Genomic DNA, 18727 nt, shown 5'->3' with positions numbered 1-18727 from the left:
TTTTCGCCAGTGTGCTTGTACATCGCCCTGAGCTTCAAAGCTCGTTCTTCGTACATCACCGTCTCCCAAAACCTCCGATTATCGGCAAATCCCGCCCTAGGATGCATCTCGCGCCGGATGAAAGGAAGTCCTACCTCTCCCCTCGCGTGCGTCTCCAGCCACACACCCTCCCACTACCACGAGACAACCCTTACCTACATACACAGCACACCCCGCACCCCAGCTAGCCTACTGCGCGACCCACATGGTTCGCACGTGGAGAAATATGCGGGGGGTGTCAGCCTCAGCCCATTTCGGCGTCAGCTTTCCATTTTCCACTTTTGCCCTTGCTTGGGAGTGGGGACGCGCGATGCAAGGGTTTCGCGATCGGAGGCATACTGCGTAATCGGTGTGCTTGAAAACGAGCGCCCATTAACGCCAACAAACGCCATGGTGTGGTGAGATTGTGGAAATGCCACTCGCTGTACATAGATAGTGTGGCGTAGCGCTAAGCATTGTATGTATGGGTTGAGTATACGAGATGTCATAGAGCGCTGCATGCGTTCAGCTCTTCGCAATTGTTTCTGCCCATGAAATGAAGTAGAGAAGGATCTCATCGAGACATCACGATACACAGCGTCATGATCGGCGGGAAGGTCCTTGGCTGGCTGCCCTAATCGGAGTCTACGCAACACGTCATACATCGCGATCTATTTCCCATGATGTACATATTCTACATTCGTATTGAGGGGTTGGAGCTAATCGGAATATTGTAGCCAATCACAAAAAGAGACTGAGAAAGTTTCCGTCACTCGCTTCTGACAGGCCCGACAGGCTTGATCCTTATTCCTGATTGATGTTGGTGATGGGTCGGCCCTTTGTAGCAGTTAGCGCGTGGGCGTTGGAAATGCGGGGTGGGTAGACGCGATCACACCATGTTGTTGCAAGTGCAGGGACTGGGATGCCAATCATCGTTGTGAACGTGGTTATGGCGTACAGCTGGTGTTGAGGGGTATCGTATGGTCGGGAGAAGTCGGAGAGGTGGTATGCGTCGTCGTTGGGAGAACGTTCGAGAATTGTGCCCACATGTCAGTGTCCGCTGAGCTGTCGACATGCAGTCTCTCCGTTCGTCCCTTGACGTTCTCTTGTCGCGATGCATGAAAGCATATCCGAAGACACATTGCTCCACATAACTCCGACATCGCCAGTCTAGCGCAGGAACTCAGCGTTGAGATAGTCGACAAAGACCTCCTTTATGCGTGCTTTGGAAAAGCTATGTTGACGATTCAGGGTGATGAATTGGCGGCGGATGCGCTGGAGTTGCGGGAGTGTCATTGGCGTCGCAGGGAGCTCGATGGGCTTCTGGACATCGGCAACGGCTATCTCTCCACCTCCTTCACCAGGGTGGTCTTTCTGGTACACCATTATCTGGGCGAGGATATCGGAGGTCGTCTTGTCGAGCTCGTAGAGGTAGTTCTGCTCTGTCGCTGGTTTCTACTGTGTGTTAGAGGCATCTCAACACATTAGAAGAACTGGAGTACGCACCAGCACGGTCGCAAGGTTCGGCTTGACAGTCTTCATCTTGCCATCGCTGCTGACTATGGTGTCCCATATCTGGTCGCACGGCGGCTTCTCGTCCTCCTCGACGACGATGAACAGCGGACTGTCCCATCGCGTCATGCCATTGGGCTCCTCATACCGGAAGATGAGGTTCTCAAAATCTTCCTCCTCGTATCCGCCATCAACCTCTTTGTCCGCCAAGAGCTTCTTGTTGTTCTCGCGACATCGTTCGGCGGGCGTGCCTATGTGCAGCTCTAGGACTGTCAGTCGTGCATCCCATCTGCGCACACGGTATACTGACAACGCAGCTTGGAGTCTGTAGGGCCTTGGCCTCGCAGTACAGCTGGTAGCGGAAGCCCTTGATGTAGTTCAAGCCATCGGCGATAACGATGTCATCGCGCGACAAGACTCTTTTGACGGCGGAATATTCTTCCGCACGTGCATCCTTTTCGGCTTTGGCGGTATGGTAGACGGCGCGCGACACGCCCAGCGACTGGTCGTTGATGAGATGGACTCTTAGGCGGGAAGTGCGCGCATCAGGAGGCGAACTGGCGATCTTGGCCTCGAAGAATTCTTTTAGCTGGAGGGCTCTGGTGGTCTTGCCCGCGGAAGGGAAGCCTTCGTTTGTGGGTTAGCTCAATGGCGGGGGGAAAAGCATGGAGGGGAAGGTGGAACCTGAAATTAAAACGAGCTGCCCTGGTCAGTAGGCGAGTCTGGGGAAGGTTCAACGAGGACTTACGGGCATGTTGCGAGTAGGGCGAGTAATGCTTTGCCTGCAAGAGGTAATCCGCGTAAAACTAAAGGAACATGGCGTCTCGATGCGATGGCAAGCGTCGGCAGATCAGATTGGCCTGTGACGAAATTCACGAGCTAGCAGTCTGAGCCGCGGTCCAAGTAAAGCCATGGATTGTGGTGCCTATCTTGCAGGCGATTCCACCTTCCTTTTGCCTGTATCCTGCTTTGCCTCACCTTGTCCCGACTTCAGCCTTTATTGCACACGTCTAGACAAATTCGCTGGGATTGTTCCGGGTGACGCGCAGAAGATCGCCAATACAGGGTAATATCGAGCTACCACGGGTCCATATTTACTTTACCCATACCCTCGCCTCACCCACTGTCTACACCCTCTCCACTCCTCTGCTCTCCTCGCCTTCATCGAAGACTTCAAAGACTCCACCACGACCCTACCAGCCATTCCCGCAGCCATGTCCAACTACTCGCAACAACACTACGGCGCCCCCAGCCGACCCGCCTTCTCTGCCCTCCAGTCCTCCAGCACCCCAGCCGCAAGCTACACCAGCACGTCCGCCTCAAGCCACGCCTCCTCACGCTCTTCGACGCAATCTGCACCGCCCGTCTCGCCGTCGACAAGCCCCCAGAACCAGCAGTACTTTGGCTCCCTGAACCAGCAGTCGCAACAGTTGCAGCAGCAGCCTCGCATGCAGGCCCAACGGCAGAACAGCTTCGAGTACCAACCGAACAGGTCAGGAGCCGGCCAGACAGCTGCTGAGACGACAAACTACCTCAACCAGGCTGCGCTGCTTGCCGAGGCCGCGAAACGGGCACAGATGGCGTGTGTGATGCGAGATCTCGACGGAATGGAACTATAATTTCCGTACGACTTGGCTACAGATCCGTCGTACCATGGCAAACACCACCGCGACAAGACCATGCACACCGCGAAAACATTTTGCCGGTCAAAGTCGGCCGTGAGCGGTCTACTTTACATGTGCATGCTTCCAATGGAGTGGGTCCGTCCATCAAAGTCTTCAAACTCCGCGAGGTCATCACTCCACCATTCTCACCGAAACATTCTTCGTCATACCTTTCGCTCGAGTCTGCGGTGAAGAACGTACCGGTGCTGCGTTTACCGACTATACTGCCCGATATTCTTACCGCGGCTACTTCATTTCGATTGTACATACTTCTCCACTATCGGACCGACTAGGCTGTTCTGTCCACTTTGCACCTTTTCCTACTACGGAGCTCGTATCTTGACAGTTGTACTTTGGGTGTCGAGCACTCTGGGGAATCCACTGTATCTTGTGTTGTCAGCATATAGTGGCTACCTTTTGTGCCTTCGCTTAGACACATCTTGGAGAAACCGAGCTCCCCCATACATCATCTATCTCATTGCTTGGAGTTCCACGGCGAAACAAATATCACACCGTCACTTTTTTTCATTAGTTCTTTTTCCCTTTCACATGTCGCGATCCTCGAGTCTAGACTTAATAGCAAACGAGCGCTTTGGGCATTGGCAGCATTTCTTTTTAGACGGACTACGCATGCGGATGCGGCATATAGTATAGACCAATCAAGACACTTTGTCCATCACCGTATGCGTTATCGATCGTCGCGCTTCGCTCCTGCTATGCTCACACAGGACGGCGACGATGCTTGAAGTTTGCGCATGGATGGGGGACTTGCATGATTATCTTGCTCTACAGCTTCGGTGGTAAGCGCTTTGACAAGCCTTGCGATCGTGAGAACTTGTCACGCAAGAGTGTAGAGATTGATACATCTCCACGTATGCAACAAACTCTAAGCTCAGAAGTGTTTTCCATGGGCCAACTTAAGTCCTGTGGTTCCCCCTACCCAGCGAGTATGGATAGTCAAGTTACCGTTGAACCATTTCGTAGAGCCAAAGGAGGCATTGGGACCATCACAATACACCCCAACAACACAGTGGTACTCGACGATAGATATTGCTATGTAGAAAGAAAGGCGAACAACAGACTTTTAAATACTAAGCAACGATGGCGTGCTCGCAACCCTTATCTCCTCCACGCAGCCTCGTGCGGGGTCCTTCACCGGAACCACCCCAAACGAGCCCGAGAAGATGAAAGGGCGTGCATATGCACATACATATAACCTGCATCGTATAAGAACGTGCAGCAAGGCAAAAACCCATAATAGAAACCCCGAGTAAACCGATAAAAGCCTGGTCTGCGCACCATTTGCCTACTGTGAGGCTCAACACCTCTGCACCGAACTGCGAACTTCCACTCCCTCGTTCGTCGCCTCACTTACTGACTCAACTTCTCATTGCCAATTGTAAAAGGGCACGGCGACCCGTCCCCAACCACTCACTGACACGTGCCTCGCCTGCAGCGCCCCTTTGAATCATCCGACCAATGCCAGACCAACGGGTCAACACACCTCTTTGGCGTCACCAACTCATCGCCCATCTTACTATCGCAGCGTGCCAGCGACGATGGCCGCAGTGGTAGTGAGGATGAGCTTGATGCTGAGGGTGCCGCGGTCGGAGATGTAAGCGGACGGGAGAAATCTATGACCACGATGCTGCCCGATGTGTTGTCATCATTGGAGCCGTAAGAGCGCCCTGGTTTGATCATGAAGACTAGGCGTTGGGAGTCGAGGACGCCGGTTACGCTGCGTGTGGCGGAGGATGATGAGTTGATGGTGGGGAGTGTTGGGTTGAGTATGTTGTGGAGGCGCGCTGAGCAGGGACAGCGTGATGAGGGAGGAGGCCACATGCGGACAGGCGACTGGCGGTAGAGTGTTTGCGTATCCACGAAGGAGGGCTTGGTGTCGTCGATGGGCGCTTTTCCTTTGCTGTTGCTGGTGCTGTTGCGAGTGGAAGTGAAGGAGAGGCCTAGTTCGCGGCGTGATCCTATTCGCAGTCTGAGACATGGTGCTGAAGAGGAGCTGGAGCAGCAGCGGTCGTCTTCGACTAGATCGACGAAGGAGGTGCATGGGTAGCTATAGGCTCTGAACTTTGTTCGAGAGAGGGTGAAGGAACGGGGCGAAGGATCTGTGGGGGAGAACTCAGGGTGTTGGCTCCAGCTGTAGAGATCGGGTGTTGGTTTCCATTGGGGGTTGTTCGATGAATCTATGAGTGGGAGGAAGAGATCATCCTCAGGCCCGAGTAGTTCATCAGATAGTTCCTCAATATCGTCCTCGTCACGAAAGTCCATCTTAGTAACGTAGAAGGTGCGTGACTGGCGAGAGGATGCTTGGGCCCACTCTCGACGCGACTCCACAATCACCGTCTCGTTTGTACGCTCATCAAGCTGTAGTGCAAGGTCGGTCCATGAGTCGTGAATTGGTCCTTGCTTGTGCTGTCGACGAAAGAGGCGCTCATCTTTCTGAACGTCATCCGGTTTGTCCAGCGGAAGTCGGACCACATGGTAGAAGGAAGTATAATCGATCTCTTCAACTTCAAAGGTGCCCTGGTTAGAGACTGCGTAAAAGTAGTTATTGTGGATTTCGAACGCGATGGTGGAGCCGATGTCAGATCCGTGAAACTTATCGAGCAGTACTGGTCTTTCGCGTTCGGTTATCCGAAAGTCTTCATGGAGTGAGATGCCCTCAATCTCCCATTTGTGATGACCGTCATCGCCGATTCCAGTATGTGTGCCGTAGTATAAATAATGCTTATTATGTCTAACAAAAAGCTTAGAGCATTCGCTTAGTCGCACCGATTCGATCACTCTTTGTCCATCCGCAAGGTTTGCAGCTGTGTTGATGGCGAATATGTGGCTGTCATCCGAGTTGTACTTTGGTATAGAATGCACAGAGAGGATCTCATCAGCATAGTAAAGTAAGCGCACGCTGATATTACCAAAGGCTCTGAACTTCGACTCCAAAACAGGCCGAATGATAGCTTGGAGATTGAGAGGGATAGCTTCCTTCCGCGAATTGAGATCCGTGACGTGGGCCACCCCAGCGTCGAAAACACATATAGTCCCCTGTCGATACAAAAAGTTGTTTCCTCGGCCCAGAACGCGAGCCGAGAATGGGTGCGCAGTTGACAAAGCATGTCTCCTGTCATAAATAGCCTGAAAGGCTTGCTTGTAGGTAATCTTCTCTTTTCGAGCTAGAGACGCTTCCTCGGTGTGGGGATAGTTGATCTATAAGCAGCGTCAGCCTTTGGTGTAAGCAGATTGGCCGTTTGGCGTCATCTGACCTCGACAGCACGCCTGACAACTGTCCTTTCGTCTAGTACAGCTCTCAAGTGTCGACATGTTTGCCCCAGGTGGACGATGTCGTCAAGATCTAAATCCAAGGTGATACAGAAGAGTAAGTCAAAAGGTAGCTGGTCGAGGGAAGTCGTCATAGAACGAGAATAAGATAGATAAGGCGAAGAGGGCACGTGAGTAGAGTTCCATGCGAGTAATTGGCCAAGAAGAAGCACGATCTTGAGATCTTGAGATCTGAACAAGAAGAAAAGGCTCGAGCTAAGGCGAGGTGGCGTAGGTCAGGTGTGGAGTACTGCTCGTTGAATGCGCGCAAGCACGGGCTTTGAATAATCCCACATTCGCAGAGCCGCATGGCCTGAGGGAGAAGCTAGGGTAAAGTCTAATAATTCATGGAACGGCGTCAGCCTTCTTTCGTTTCACGCAATCCCTGACTGTTCTACCTGCTTGCGTCAGAAGGCTGAGAAATGGAAAGCTGTGTGAGCCCGATGATATTGCGGGGTCGAATTGGGGCCACGATACACGATGTGTTACCAGTTCGACCGATCAGAAATGGTCAGATGCTCTGTCGCATAGGTCCTGGAATACGACTTTGTTTCGTGCGACGAGGGTTGGGCTACTGGATCGTGCCAAGCGCTGAGCCGCATTGACTTTCGCATGAGGTAAGCGTTGCGGCTCTGCTCCTACAAAATCAGGTACCCCACACGACTCTACTCTTTTTTGCTGGCTTAGCCTGCTAGAAACCCCGCACACCTATGAACTAAGGGGCCGAGTCTCGGTACTAGATAGCCAGCTGATAGATCGACGCGCTTTGCAGGGTCGCTCGTCACCATCGAGTGTTTTGGCCCCATTATGTTGTGCCATCCCATGTACGCTTGATATATGCTCAGCCTTGCTCTACAATATTGAAGGATTCGCGTAGAGTACACCCGCCAGGCTGATTCCAGAACCACTCAGATCGATGCCCTATGCGTCCAGCACCATGCTCGTGCAGCTCGTGGCACGGCTGCCTGCATGTAATTTCGCTTTCACGCCCCCTCAACGCCCTTGGCCCTGTCAGAGCAACGTATTGAGGCATCGGGGATGCGGGAACGCTATAGTGCCAATTGCAGCTTGCTGGAGACATCATACCGTTCGTTGCGCATTAGAGCCTGAAAATTCAGGATACCGTCAGTGGATTCGACCAGTAAGGGATCGTGTGGTACGCCATCGGGCATCGCGTGTACGAGGTTCTCCATGTGATCAATCCTAGCGAAATGGGGCACTCTTCCTGTTTGGTACAGATTGACAGCGAAGACTGGTTGCGGAAATCCTTAGTGATGGGATTGCTCGAATGGGGATTGAGTGGCCGTCCTTGCAGCACGTCGGCCTTCGTACCGACGAACGATTGCGTGCCTCCTCGTTTCGATGGTACCCGACTGGGCTGGATAATCGTGTCACTTCATCGATATTTTTGCGCTCTTGCACGATGTGTGGCCTTCCCAGCTCTTACAATAACCCAGCTAACACATCCCACACGTCCACGGGTATTTAGTGGAACGTAGTGCCGAGTGTAGACGCACATGATCGATCGCGTGGTTGCTCGTGTCTCTTAGCATCAGGCTAAGTTACTCAACCGAATCGTTGGAACGGAATTGGAGAAATGAAGCGACGCGGCGGAATCTTCCAGCGTGTTGTTAGAATGGATATTCGTCCTCCGAAGCAACGGGAAGAGACGCAGTAGCCTAGAGATAAGCCACGAACATCCATCACTGCTCCGGGCCAGCGCGTTGGCGTTCTTGACCCTCCCATCCCACATATGGCCAGCCCTTGGGAAGGCTCGAGTAGGGCGGTAAAGTGTATCGTCCTTTACAGCTTCCCGCATCCGGACAATCCAGGTCGCATAAGCCGAAGGTCTTGCAGTAGCATTCTTTCGCGGTTGGGCAGTGGACAGGAGGTTTACCGAAAATCACTATCAATCATGTTAGCACATGATCCACGCCACTTGAAGAAGCAAAAAGCGCGCAGAGCCTCGTCACGCGCGGGGTCGTGAGGTAGGGCGCGAAACACCAGCGGATGTCGACTTACTGTGCCATGAGTACTCAAACACCCTCCCACTGATAGCATCCCCCAGTTCAGTCCCCATAATCCAATCCCGGTACTTCTCATACTGCTCCTTACTCCTCTCCCTAATCTTGTCCCTCGTCGCCGCAAACTGCGCACAGCAGCTCACCCCAACAGCATCCGGCACCTTCTCCCCCGGGAACAGGCTCTCAAAAGCCTTCTTATACTGTCCACCCGCATGCACGGCCTCCCTGTGTTCGCCCGCTTCAGCCAGCGGCTTAATCTCGTTGGGGCAGCCGAGGGACCAGGCGCAGCGGATGTTGACGTAGCCTTCTTTCTCGAGGTAGGGCAGCTGGAAGTGGCGTAGCATGGGGAGGCCGTCGTAGTCGGGGTCGTCGTTGTGCCATTGGTAGCGGTTGGGGTGGATGAAGAGGACATTGTCGGGGAGGGACGCGTAGTGGTCGATTATGTAGCTGCGCGCGCATCCATCGTTAGCATGCTTGACATGGGACGAGGGATAGTATGGATGGGGACGTACGTCAGATAGACCATGCTCTCTCGGCCCTTGTTCTTCGGCACCGTGAGCTCCGCGCTCGGATCGTCGACATGGTAGATATTCTTCTCCCAGTGCGGAAAGTACTCCTCGAGCCACGTTGCGTTCTCGGAACTCTGGCTAGCGACGACGACGGCGGTCCGACGCGCTTTGATGCCATCGTTTGCTTTTAGCGGCTTCCCTTTCGGGTTGTGCGATGACTGGTCTGGCTGCTGCTCATCGTAGAGTTCGTCGGGAAGGTGCGACTTGGCCGATCCAGCTGAGGCCGCCGTCTTGTCCCAGAGCTCGAACTTCAGATGGACGAAGAGGGCGGTGAGAAGGATAATATTGACGAATATGACCACATTGCGAGCGGTGATTAGACGAGGCATGGCGCCACAAGCAGAGTACCCACGATGTTTGCACTACGGTTTCCAGAAACCTGGGGCACATCACATGCGAACGCTTGGTCCATAAGGGGGTGATCGGCGCTAGTCGAGAACAAGCCCATGTTAGCCCAATGAGTTAGGAGAAACTCAAACTACAACTTCGCATGCTTGCGCTCACTTTGTAACAATCTAACTGTAATTCCTTTATTCTATCTTATACCATAAATACCGAAGCTGCGGGCATTACGACCAGAATGGGATGCCAATACGCAGACAGCATGCTGCATGGCGCGCTCCAATACGGCAGGACGAGGCGTCGAAGACTGCGGACCAGCGCCTCCAGAGCTCCACATGAGAACCCCCCAAGGCTGACTCCATTACTTCAGCCTTAATTGATGTGATGAGATTTCATCAGACCAAGGCTGTCTTCGCGGGCCGTGTGGCAATCGTCAGGTCACGATATCTGAGCAGGAAAACCTGCAGCCCAGCTCATGCTCAGTGACTTCAGCAAAGCATCCCCATATTGATGCGCACCTCGCGTGGCCTTATCAGTGGCGCAGTTAACGCGTGATGTCTACTATGGGGCGGAGCAACAACTTACGCATGTAGTCTTTGCGCCACCGTCTGCCAGTGCATGGAAGGACAAGCTTCCCCGTCAGAAGGCTATTACGGTGGTCTCATCAGCCTGTCTTTCCAACAAGGTCGCCTTGGCATGTCGCACCCACTTCTCAGGCGCATCAATGAACCCGAAAAACATATATAGGCGTGTCTAAGGCCCTTTCTCACGTCAGATCCGCACCACTCCTTCCCTAATCCAGCTGTTCCAGCGATGTCGATCGGCAGAATCCAAGCGAGTGGAGTAGCAATCAATCCGGAGCTACAAGTAGCCCTAGCGCAGCTTAACTTCGACTTCTCCCTGTTCAAAGTAGACGCACCGCCCGAATATGGACCACTAGGTGCCTCCCTGTCGAACGCCCGTCGTGAGACTGCGGAAGACGGAGCTCAGCACATCACTGCGCGTAGACTCGGTGCCCTTTTCAAAGATATTGTACCCCTTACTCCGATACTTCACGAGTGCTACGGCAAGCGAGTTTCAGAAATTGCGAAGGTCGAAAGTGCAAACCCAAAAGGGTCTGACAAGTATGGCAGTTTTGCGGAGTTCGTAGGGGCTGATGCTACGACCATCTGGGCTGCAGCCACGTCGGGTCCTGATGCTATTGCGGTGCACTTATTGGTGAGTCCTTGATCTGTTCATTGAATGTAGCAAACGCTTACTATCCTGCAGGCTTGTATGCTCTCTCGTATCTTCCCTTCCGAACATGCCACCTCTGTCTGGGTCGAGTTAGTGGAGCATAGGGTCAAGGAACTCAAGCAACAGTACGGTCAACAGTACGGCCATCCGTTATCTGCCGCCGCAATGCAAGACATCTCGAGAGCCCGCCTGCGCAATTGGGACGCAAGCGCGCGCTCCTGGGTACAGACGGCTGACGAGGTGAGGGTGTTGCAAGGGAAGCAATTGATGCTGTTCGCCAAGAACATCGATTTGCAAGTCGACGACAAAACTAACGTCTACGAAAGCGTCATCAGCGCTTGGAAGAACGCGATGACAGCCATGGAGAACCTCCTCAAAGGCATGCCACAGATGGTTCAGGGCGGTGCTGTGCTACTTGGGTTGTCAGCATGGCACATCTACCCCGATATGGTAGTGTTGAAGAATGAGTCCACGGTGGAAACCAAGTTTGATGACGACCTGGTGCCTAAGGGCGGTTTGATGACGATTCCGACCAAGCACACCAGCACAGAAGATGGACAGGGTGTTAGATGGTCGTTGTCTCTCGCTCACTTGCGATTTTATGGAGAGCCAGTCAAGATATCTCGATCTTCGGGTGCAGAACTCTCACGAATAACCTTCGATCAACTTGCCCTTGTCCTACTCGGCGCTATTGCGAAAGGTTGGGGCTTCGACGAGGTGGAAGACGTTACATGAGTGGCTCAGTTCTTCACTAAACTATGGAATTACCTGGAGAGATACCTTAAGTACAGAATTGGTCGCGCCCTGACCGAATACGATCGCAGGACCCAGGAGAAATACGATCAAGAAAACATAGCTTGGCTGAAATACATAACTGAAACGTCGATCAACAGACCTCAAAAGCAATTTCGGAGAGGAGACAACACGAGAGACACAGTTCGTGTTAATGCACCTATCGCAAAGACTGATATCGAAGTAGCGAATGAGAAAACAGCCTTGGTTGACGACTTCCTCAAGAATTCTCTTGTTCACCAGTTCTTGGAGCACCCATCTGCGTGGTTCTCACGCCTGGCCAGAGCTGCACAAAAGTATCTGGACTCGAAAGCCGAAAGTGACATGGGAACCCTTGCCATTGCATTGGCAAAGCTTGGTCAACGCGGCGGAGGTGATTTCCTGGGCCCCAAACACGCCCATTCAGCCCCTGTGTTTGGTATGCTACGACCATTAGTTCGAATTCGCATGTTCAGCAGTGAGGAGGCCAGAATTCAAGTCTTGCGCAGGATTGCTACTGAATGTGGCTTGGATGCATTGCCAGAAGGGTCTGTCGTCATCCGATATCTTCATCGACGATCAGACGAACCCCATCTGAGTAACTACGAATACGCGACCGCCTTCCCTGTTACCCTATACCAGAAATCAAAAGGAATCAAGCCAATCGATCAAGCAAAAGGGAAAGGGCATGCTAGATGGATCGGATTTCCTGCTTGTAGTTGCGCCGGCGATACGTGTGAGCATTGCGCTTGCGGAGACTTTGATGTGGCATGCACATCGCGGTGCCATCCCACAATCACCAGTCAGCGGAAGTGTCTGAGATACAGCAATGAACTGAATCTATGGCAGCTTAAAGATGATAAACGAGCTTCCAAAATCGCCGAACTTCAAGAGGAGTGTTTCTCGCTGAGCGACACAATCATAGATTCCTTGGAGGTGCCTGAGGAGGGCCATGGCAATCGTGATCCTTCAGTCAAATGGGGCGAGAACCACGAACAAAGCTGGATGAGATTGAAGAGAACGCTCTTGAAGCTGCACAAAGCAAGAGCTTTCACATGGCGTAACGCACCCAAGCAGTTCTCACTTGAACATGATGGTAGTTACCTCCAGCGGAGAAAAGACACAGACTTTATGTTGGTGTGTGGAGATCCTCAAACCGCTGCGGTATATGTCCGAATGAGTTTTTTGGCGTTTGCAACTGAGCAGGTCGCTAGTATCGGGAGTTGGCGATTCGATCTGGACGAGATTACGACCGCTTTTGAGGGCAATTCGTTCAAAAATTACCAGCCCAATGATCTCGTAGCCTTCCTTACGAATCTGGGTCCGACCGTGCACTCTGGAGGGTCGCAGAGGGGTGATCTCACCACAACGACTTCTCGTCTAACATTCTTCCCGTCACTAATGGCCTTTGCATCAGCTGCAACCTTGTTCGACCAGCTTGCAAACGCGACCATCTCGCTTGGTGTAATATCACAACCTCTGTACAAGGCCCTCTGGGTTCCGAACATCAGCTCGCATTACAGGGCCACCTCTGGACCGAAATTCCCGGGGTACCAAAACTATGTCCTTTCTAGGGAGCAGATCTTCGCTTGTATAGCCATGTTCGACAACGGGGACGTGAACATTGACCCTACTCGACTGCGTAAAGTTATGGCTCTCTCGAGCGGGAACTCCATATATGTGGTCAAGCAACTGCTGTGTGATCCTTCTACTACCCATGCGGAGTGCGAAATAAAGAGAGTAGTGGGTAATATCGGCAGAGCTGGAATAGGCATGCTGTACCCTCCAGACGAACCTCGAATATCCAAGCCTGATAACGAGGGATGGCAACTGGTGAACCATAATCGCTACAATGGAGAAAAGGAAGACAACTTTGGAGCAACGTCGATGCACCTTATGTTCACTGGATACGAAGAAAGCATAGGCAGTCATGGCCTTCACGATGCGCAAGTCACGTTGCTAGAGTCAGTGGTTGCCGTTCGGGATGGAGGCGAATGGAGGGCCGATCTTGATGTACTACGAGCGCTTGAGAGCGAAAAGCTCAAAAGATATCGGAAGCGGGCTAGTTGCGACCACCACAACACTGTCCGTTGCCAGGATGGAGCTGGCGTCATAAAGCTGACGTCTATCGACAATTGGCACGAACTACTGGAGCTTGATGGAAAGGCTGGAGTTGTCAGAGCCAATGGCAACTGGATAGCAAGGCTTGCAACGACCGTCATGGCCCTTCAAAAAGGACACGAGGTTGTTGTGATCGAAAATGAGCCGTGCTGGCACTGTATGCGTGCAGCAAGTCTGTTTGGTAAAGAGGCGAAGAAAGGACGACAGCAGCCCGCACGGCTGTCGCTCTTGTTCATTCATTAATGCAAAGTCCTTCATTGAAGTCGCTGGCATCTATGGAGGATGCCCCAGGTAGTTTTGTAGGTGTTTCTGTCATTTAGCGACCTCTATGGTTGGGCACAGCTGCGCTCGCAATCATCAATTACTCGGCCATGTACGCAGAGGACGAGATGGTGAAGGAAGGAATTGTGAAGCGTACGAACATAGTCGCAGCAGGAATACCACGAATTCTACGTGGAACACAGTAGATGTGTTTCCCGAGCTCCAAAGTTGTTGGTATTGGGATAAGAACCATGGCGGGTGTACGAGTTGGTCTTTCCTGCGTAGCACGTCAGCGTCAGGACGACCTTCTCTCGTTTGGTGATAGAGGTAAGGCGTGGAAAAGCTTCTATTCGCGACTGAGACCAATGGTCTTCGGATGAATGACGAAGAAAGTGCGGGCCGAAACTTACCAGTGAACTTCATCAACATAATGCTGGACTAGAAAGTCGCAAATCTGGCGATCCGGCATCCTCTTCAACTGTTCTAAGATCTCCGGGGACGCTTCTTGGGTAACGTCTTGGTTACCGCGGTGTTGGCCGTTGGCAAGTCCTAGCTGTTTGAACAAGTACCGATTAGCAAGGAAGTACATTTCGTCGATTATACTACGCGTTCGAATATCGCAACTGGATGTGAGGTGAACTTACCTTGCGAATCAAGGCGATGGTGCTACTTTCGCTGTACTCGAAGTATCCGAATGAGTGCGAAACAGAGCTGACGGTTGAGCCTGACTCAGGGCTTTGCTGTCTTGCGCTCTTCCAATTCATTAGGGCGTCAGTGACGCGCTCATTGGCATCGCTATCTTGCGACTGCGCATCTTGAATCGCGGAGCGTGGCTCATCTCCTTTGTCACGAGGCTCTATCCTCGAGGCCTGTAGCGGCGTACGACCAGCTTGCAATGCCTGAGAAGGGTAGTATGCGCACTCCTCCGGGCGTCGGCGACGTGAACAGTGATCGCACGGATAGCGACGGTTGCACTACGTATTGAAGATATCCAATTAGACCGATCCGGCTTTCTGCATTTTTATATGCATAGTCATGCGCTCGAAATCGCAGTCAAAGAAGCTAGGGAAAGCACAAGACGTTCGCACCTTTTGTTTCTTCGTGTAGCATGGAATGCACGACGAAACAATCCTTTTTTTGCCAGTGTTCTGCATCTTGGACAAGAAAGAGAATCGTGATTAGGCAAGCAAGCGTGGAGAGGGAGGGACTAGTGTGGCGTGGTTTTCGTTGAGGAAGCCTTGAGTTTGATCCAACGAAGATCGACGTCAACATGTGGTTTCGCTGAGCAAGGGCGAGTAAGTGGACTCGTTCGGTGTTAAGACTGGAGTTAATTCAAGACCGGATTTAACGCCAGTACCGTTTGTTTGTATTGGCATGGTCGTGCTTCACTGTCGGGCTGAACAAGCTAAGCTGCTTTCGACTGTGCTATGAGGTTACAGCATCGAATGATGCACATGGCAATCACCATTTTGGTCATCATCTCATTGCTGGAAGTCGTGCATCGCAAGATATCGGGTCTGCGAAGTTTGTTATTAAGTTTGGGCATGCGATATTGGTGGCTTATCCGCTTCGGTCAGCTAATGCCTGCTGGATTTCGGTTATGGGGTGGAAGGCCCCTTTGGTAATCCCGCTGCTTACCTACATTTCGGCCGACATCTTACGGTCCTTGGCATTTTCAACCGTAGAGTATTACCAACCTCAAGGTTGCCTGCTCTATTTGGGCGACAATATGGGTGGTATACAACGTGTTTCTGAAGCGCTTCAACTTGAACAACTCGCACTAATCCACAACTTTGTTCCTATCTGCTTTCCACGGATTCCAACACTTCTTCGACACCAGTCGCGCGTTCAATCAACGGCGAGAAGCCAGCGGAGCGGACGCTTGGCACTCTCCGCAATGCAGCGGAGCCGGAGAAGTCTCCGCGCGACATCTCTGGCTGGAAATGGTATCTGACTGTGGCGTCTATCCTGTTCTCCACATTTCTCTACGCACTTGACGCTACGGTAGTCGCGGACCTCCAGTCTGTCATTGTCGAAGAATTCGGCGGCATTCAGCAGCTGTCGTGGCTGAGTGTTGGCTTCCTGCTTTGCGCTACAGCAACCACTCTTTTCTGGGGACGCATCTACGGCCAGTTCGATGCCAAGTGGCTCTACATCTTCCATGTTGCGATCTTCGAGATTGGCTCAGCCATCTGCGGCGCTGCGCCGTCGATGAACGTGATGATTCTCGGCCGTGCCATCACGGGCTTGGGAGGATCCGGTCTGTACGTCGGCTGCATGACGCTTATCGCGGGCACTACTACCATGTCTGAACGTCCGGTCTACGTTTCTGGTACTGGCTTTACCTGGGGTCTCGGTATCGTTCTGGGCCCAGTCATCGGGGGTGCTTTCAGCGAGTCTGCAGTAGGCTGGCGATGGGCGTTTTATATCAACCTACTCATCGGTGCGGCGTGCGCTCCAGTCTACCTGTTCCTCATTCCCAGCAGAGATCCTCGACCTGGTGTCTCGTTCCGCGCGCGACTTACCGACATGGACTATCCTGGCACCATTCTGCAGGCCGGCGCGTTGACGACTTTCATCGTTGCCATCAATATGGGTGGCATCTCGTATCCGTGGGACTCAGGCCGCATCATCGCACTGTTCGTCGTATCCGGTGTTCTGTTCATCATTTTGGGCATTCAACAGTATTGGAACATACTCACAACGGAAGTCCGTCGCATCATCCCTGTGCAGTTCTTCCGATCACGGATGGTGCTCATTCTCTTCAGTATCACCGCTGCCGGTGGAGCGTGCTCTTTTGTGCCCATCTACATGGTCCCAATCTTTTTCCAGTTTACCCAGGGCGACGGTCCCCTCGATGCCGGAGTGCGGTTACTCCCTTATATCGTCGTCATGGTCGTTACCGTCTTCATCAATGGTGGCTTGATGTCCAAGTTGGGATACGTCATGCCTTGGTTCCTTGGTGGTGGCGCCCTGGTCGTGATCGGCTCCGCCCTCATGTACACAATCGATCTGGACACTGCTACGGCTCGCGTGTACGGCTTCACGATCCTGATGGGTGTTGGAGTCGGTATGTTTCTCCAGGCGCCTTTTTCAGTTGCCCAGGCAGTTGTCGAACTGGAAAACATTGCGCCAGCGATCGGCTTCATCACGCTGGCTCAGTCTGTGGGCATCACCTTTGCTCTGGCCATCGCCAACGCTATCCTTCTCAACCAAAGCCAGAACAGGATCGAGGGCATTCTGACTGATGTCTCTTCGGCAGACATCCAGGCCGCTATCTTGGGCGCTCGATCGGACATCGTACAGAACCTATCCCCGGAGTTGAAGAACCGCGTTCTTGCCGCTATCGTCAGTGCCATTAGCAAGACCTACAGCCTTACTATTGCCGGTGGCGCTCTTGTCCTGGTCTTGAGCATCTTCATGCCTCGCAAGCGACTCTTCCAGAAGAATGCTGATAGCACTGCTCCCTAAGCTGGCCTTGGTCACCTACCGTTCCTGTCCTGCTTCTCCATTGTCAGTTTGCATTGCCAGAAGCACGCAGCTAGCCTCTGTAGACCAGGGGCGGAAGGAAACGCGCGGATACTACAACACCAACACGGATGCAAGCATGCCTTGCACCGGTTAAAATGTACAATTACCCTAATAGATTAATCAACAACCTTCCCTTCATACCACCACGCATGCTCCTCAGTGACACACCATGAGCCCCAAATTTCAACTGTGTCTGTGACTGATGCTGAAAGTCGCGATAAGGAGCATAGGCGTACAAAGTAGATTTCCCAGGTTGGTGATATGCTGGTTGGCCGTGTAGGAGACGAGGAGCGCTGAGATAACATCACCAGACACAACGCCAAGCCACTAGTCCAACTGGCATCGGCTTCCCCCAACTGGTCCCCCGGCGTTCAAGTTCGTGGGCCATGCCACGGACGCACATGCACACGCGCCAATCACAGTCACAGCAACCCAGGTACCTTCATTCAAGCTGAATTTGACCCCAATGTTTCTCCAAACCTCGAATCTTTGTCAATAGCTAAGCATCAATCGGACGTAGGTATCATTTCGCGCTACCCGGGTATCTAGACTCTTCCAAGGTTGACTCGTGCGTTTCGAAGCAGCAACCACCACCCTAACACTACCACGAGGATGAGACCAACTCTTCATCACTTCGTTCGTCACCGAACAGCATGTAGCAGCTCTGACCTCCTGCCCATAGCCACAACCCGGTGCTAGCGAGGGCTCAGATCATAGTCACTCTTGATGCTATTACACGCAACAGGCACTTCCGCTTCGATCTCCCCCCTTGCAATCTTCTCTTCCTTTGCCTTCCTCTCCTCACGATACACCCTCATCTCCTCATCCCGCGTATTCTTCGATTTCATAGGGAAAATGATGCCAGGTGGCGGGTTCCACCACTGTCTAAGCGCCATCGCATCAAGTCAGCTAATGTTTGCATATTCAGTGTGCGCACTTACTTCTTTGGAACCGTTCTGCCATCAGCGCCTCGGTACTTGTCTTCCGTCTCCTGCTTCCACGGTTTTGTGTCAAGCCAGGCCTTGATCATCTCTGGTGACATGGGTTTCGCGTCGTATATCTCATAGTCGCTGATCTGGTCGGGCGGACCAGGGAGATAATGGATTTCTCTGTAGACCCCGTCGGTGCCGATCGAACCGATGCAGTGCCCGTCTGGATGGATTTTCGTTGATCTTAGCATGGCATTGAACTGTTCTCTTCCAGTTTGGGGTTGCGCAGGTTGAATTATCTCACTATTGGAGCCTTCGACCTGAGCCGCATCCTTTGGCTCGCGTTGACCATGGCTTTGGTTTTCACCTTGAGGCTGTTTTGCTTGGGGCGACGGTTGTGACGCTGTTGGTGAGGACAT

General features: G+C 52.5%; 6 protein-coding genes across 6 annotated transcripts; 3 read left to right on the top strand and 3 right to left on the bottom strand.

Annotated features, from left to right (window-relative positions):
* Positions 1-1188: 1188 nt before the first annotated feature.
* J4E90_010130 (uncharacterized protein) lies at positions 1189-2284 on the bottom strand (the record flags this gene model as incomplete). Its single annotated transcript, XM_051439646.1, has 5 exons — positions 1189-1473; positions 1525-1791; positions 1841-2157; positions 2215-2230; positions 2279-2284. 5 exons carry the CDS (start codon positions 2282-2284, stop codon positions 1189-1191), a joined length of 891 nt encoding a protein of 296 aa, XP_051286555.1.
* Positions 2285-2744: 460 nt separating this feature from the next.
* Positions 2745-3149, top strand: J4E90_010129 (uncharacterized protein; the record flags this gene model as incomplete). The annotated part of the gene is made up of 1 exon (XM_051439645.1): positions 2745-3149. One exon carries the CDS (start codon positions 2745-2747, stop codon positions 3147-3149), a length of 405 nt encoding a protein of 134 aa, XP_051286554.1.
* Positions 3150-8227: 5078 nt separating this feature from the next.
* J4E90_010128 (uncharacterized protein) lies at positions 8228-9446 on the bottom strand (the record flags this gene model as incomplete). Its single annotated transcript, XM_051439644.1, has 3 exons — positions 8228-8430; positions 8547-8995; positions 9061-9446. The coding sequence occupies 3 exons, from the start codon at positions 9444-9446 to the stop codon at positions 8228-8230; spliced, it is 1038 nt and encodes a 345-aa protein (XP_051286553.1).
* Positions 9447-10272: 826 nt separating this feature from the next.
* On the top strand, positions 10273-13830 carry J4E90_010127 (uncharacterized protein; the record flags this gene model as incomplete). The annotated part of the gene is made up of 3 exons (XM_051439643.1): positions 10273-10677; positions 10729-11412; positions 12316-13830. The coding sequence occupies 3 exons, from the start codon at positions 10273-10275 to the stop codon at positions 13828-13830; spliced, it is 2604 nt and encodes an 867-aa protein (XP_051286552.1).
* Positions 13831-15577: 1747 nt separating this feature from the next.
* Positions 15578-17319, top strand: J4E90_010126 (uncharacterized protein; the record flags this gene model as incomplete). Its single annotated transcript, XM_051439642.1, has 2 exons — positions 15578-15581; positions 15689-17319. 2 exons carry the CDS (start codon positions 15578-15580, stop codon positions 17317-17319), a joined length of 1635 nt encoding a protein of 544 aa, XP_051286551.1.
* Positions 17320-18074: 755 nt separating this feature from the next.
* Positions 18075-18727, bottom strand: J4E90_010125 (uncharacterized protein; the record flags this gene model as incomplete). Its single annotated transcript, XM_051439641.1, has 2 exons — positions 18075-18264; positions 18321-18727. 2 exons carry the CDS (start codon positions 18725-18727, stop codon positions 18075-18077), a joined length of 597 nt encoding a protein of 198 aa, XP_051286550.1.

The sequence above is a fragment of the Alternaria incomplexa genome (genome assembly GCF_024043165.1).
Source record: "Alternaria incomplexa strain BMP 0042 chromosome Unknown scaffold_19, whole genome shotgun sequence".
In the NCBI taxonomy this organism is placed as follows: domain Eukaryota; kingdom Fungi; phylum Ascomycota; class Dothideomycetes; order Pleosporales; family Pleosporaceae; genus Alternaria; species Alternaria incomplexa.
The sequence above is the reverse complement of the archived record's forward strand: the minus strand, read 5'-3'. Positions and strand labels throughout refer to the sequence as shown.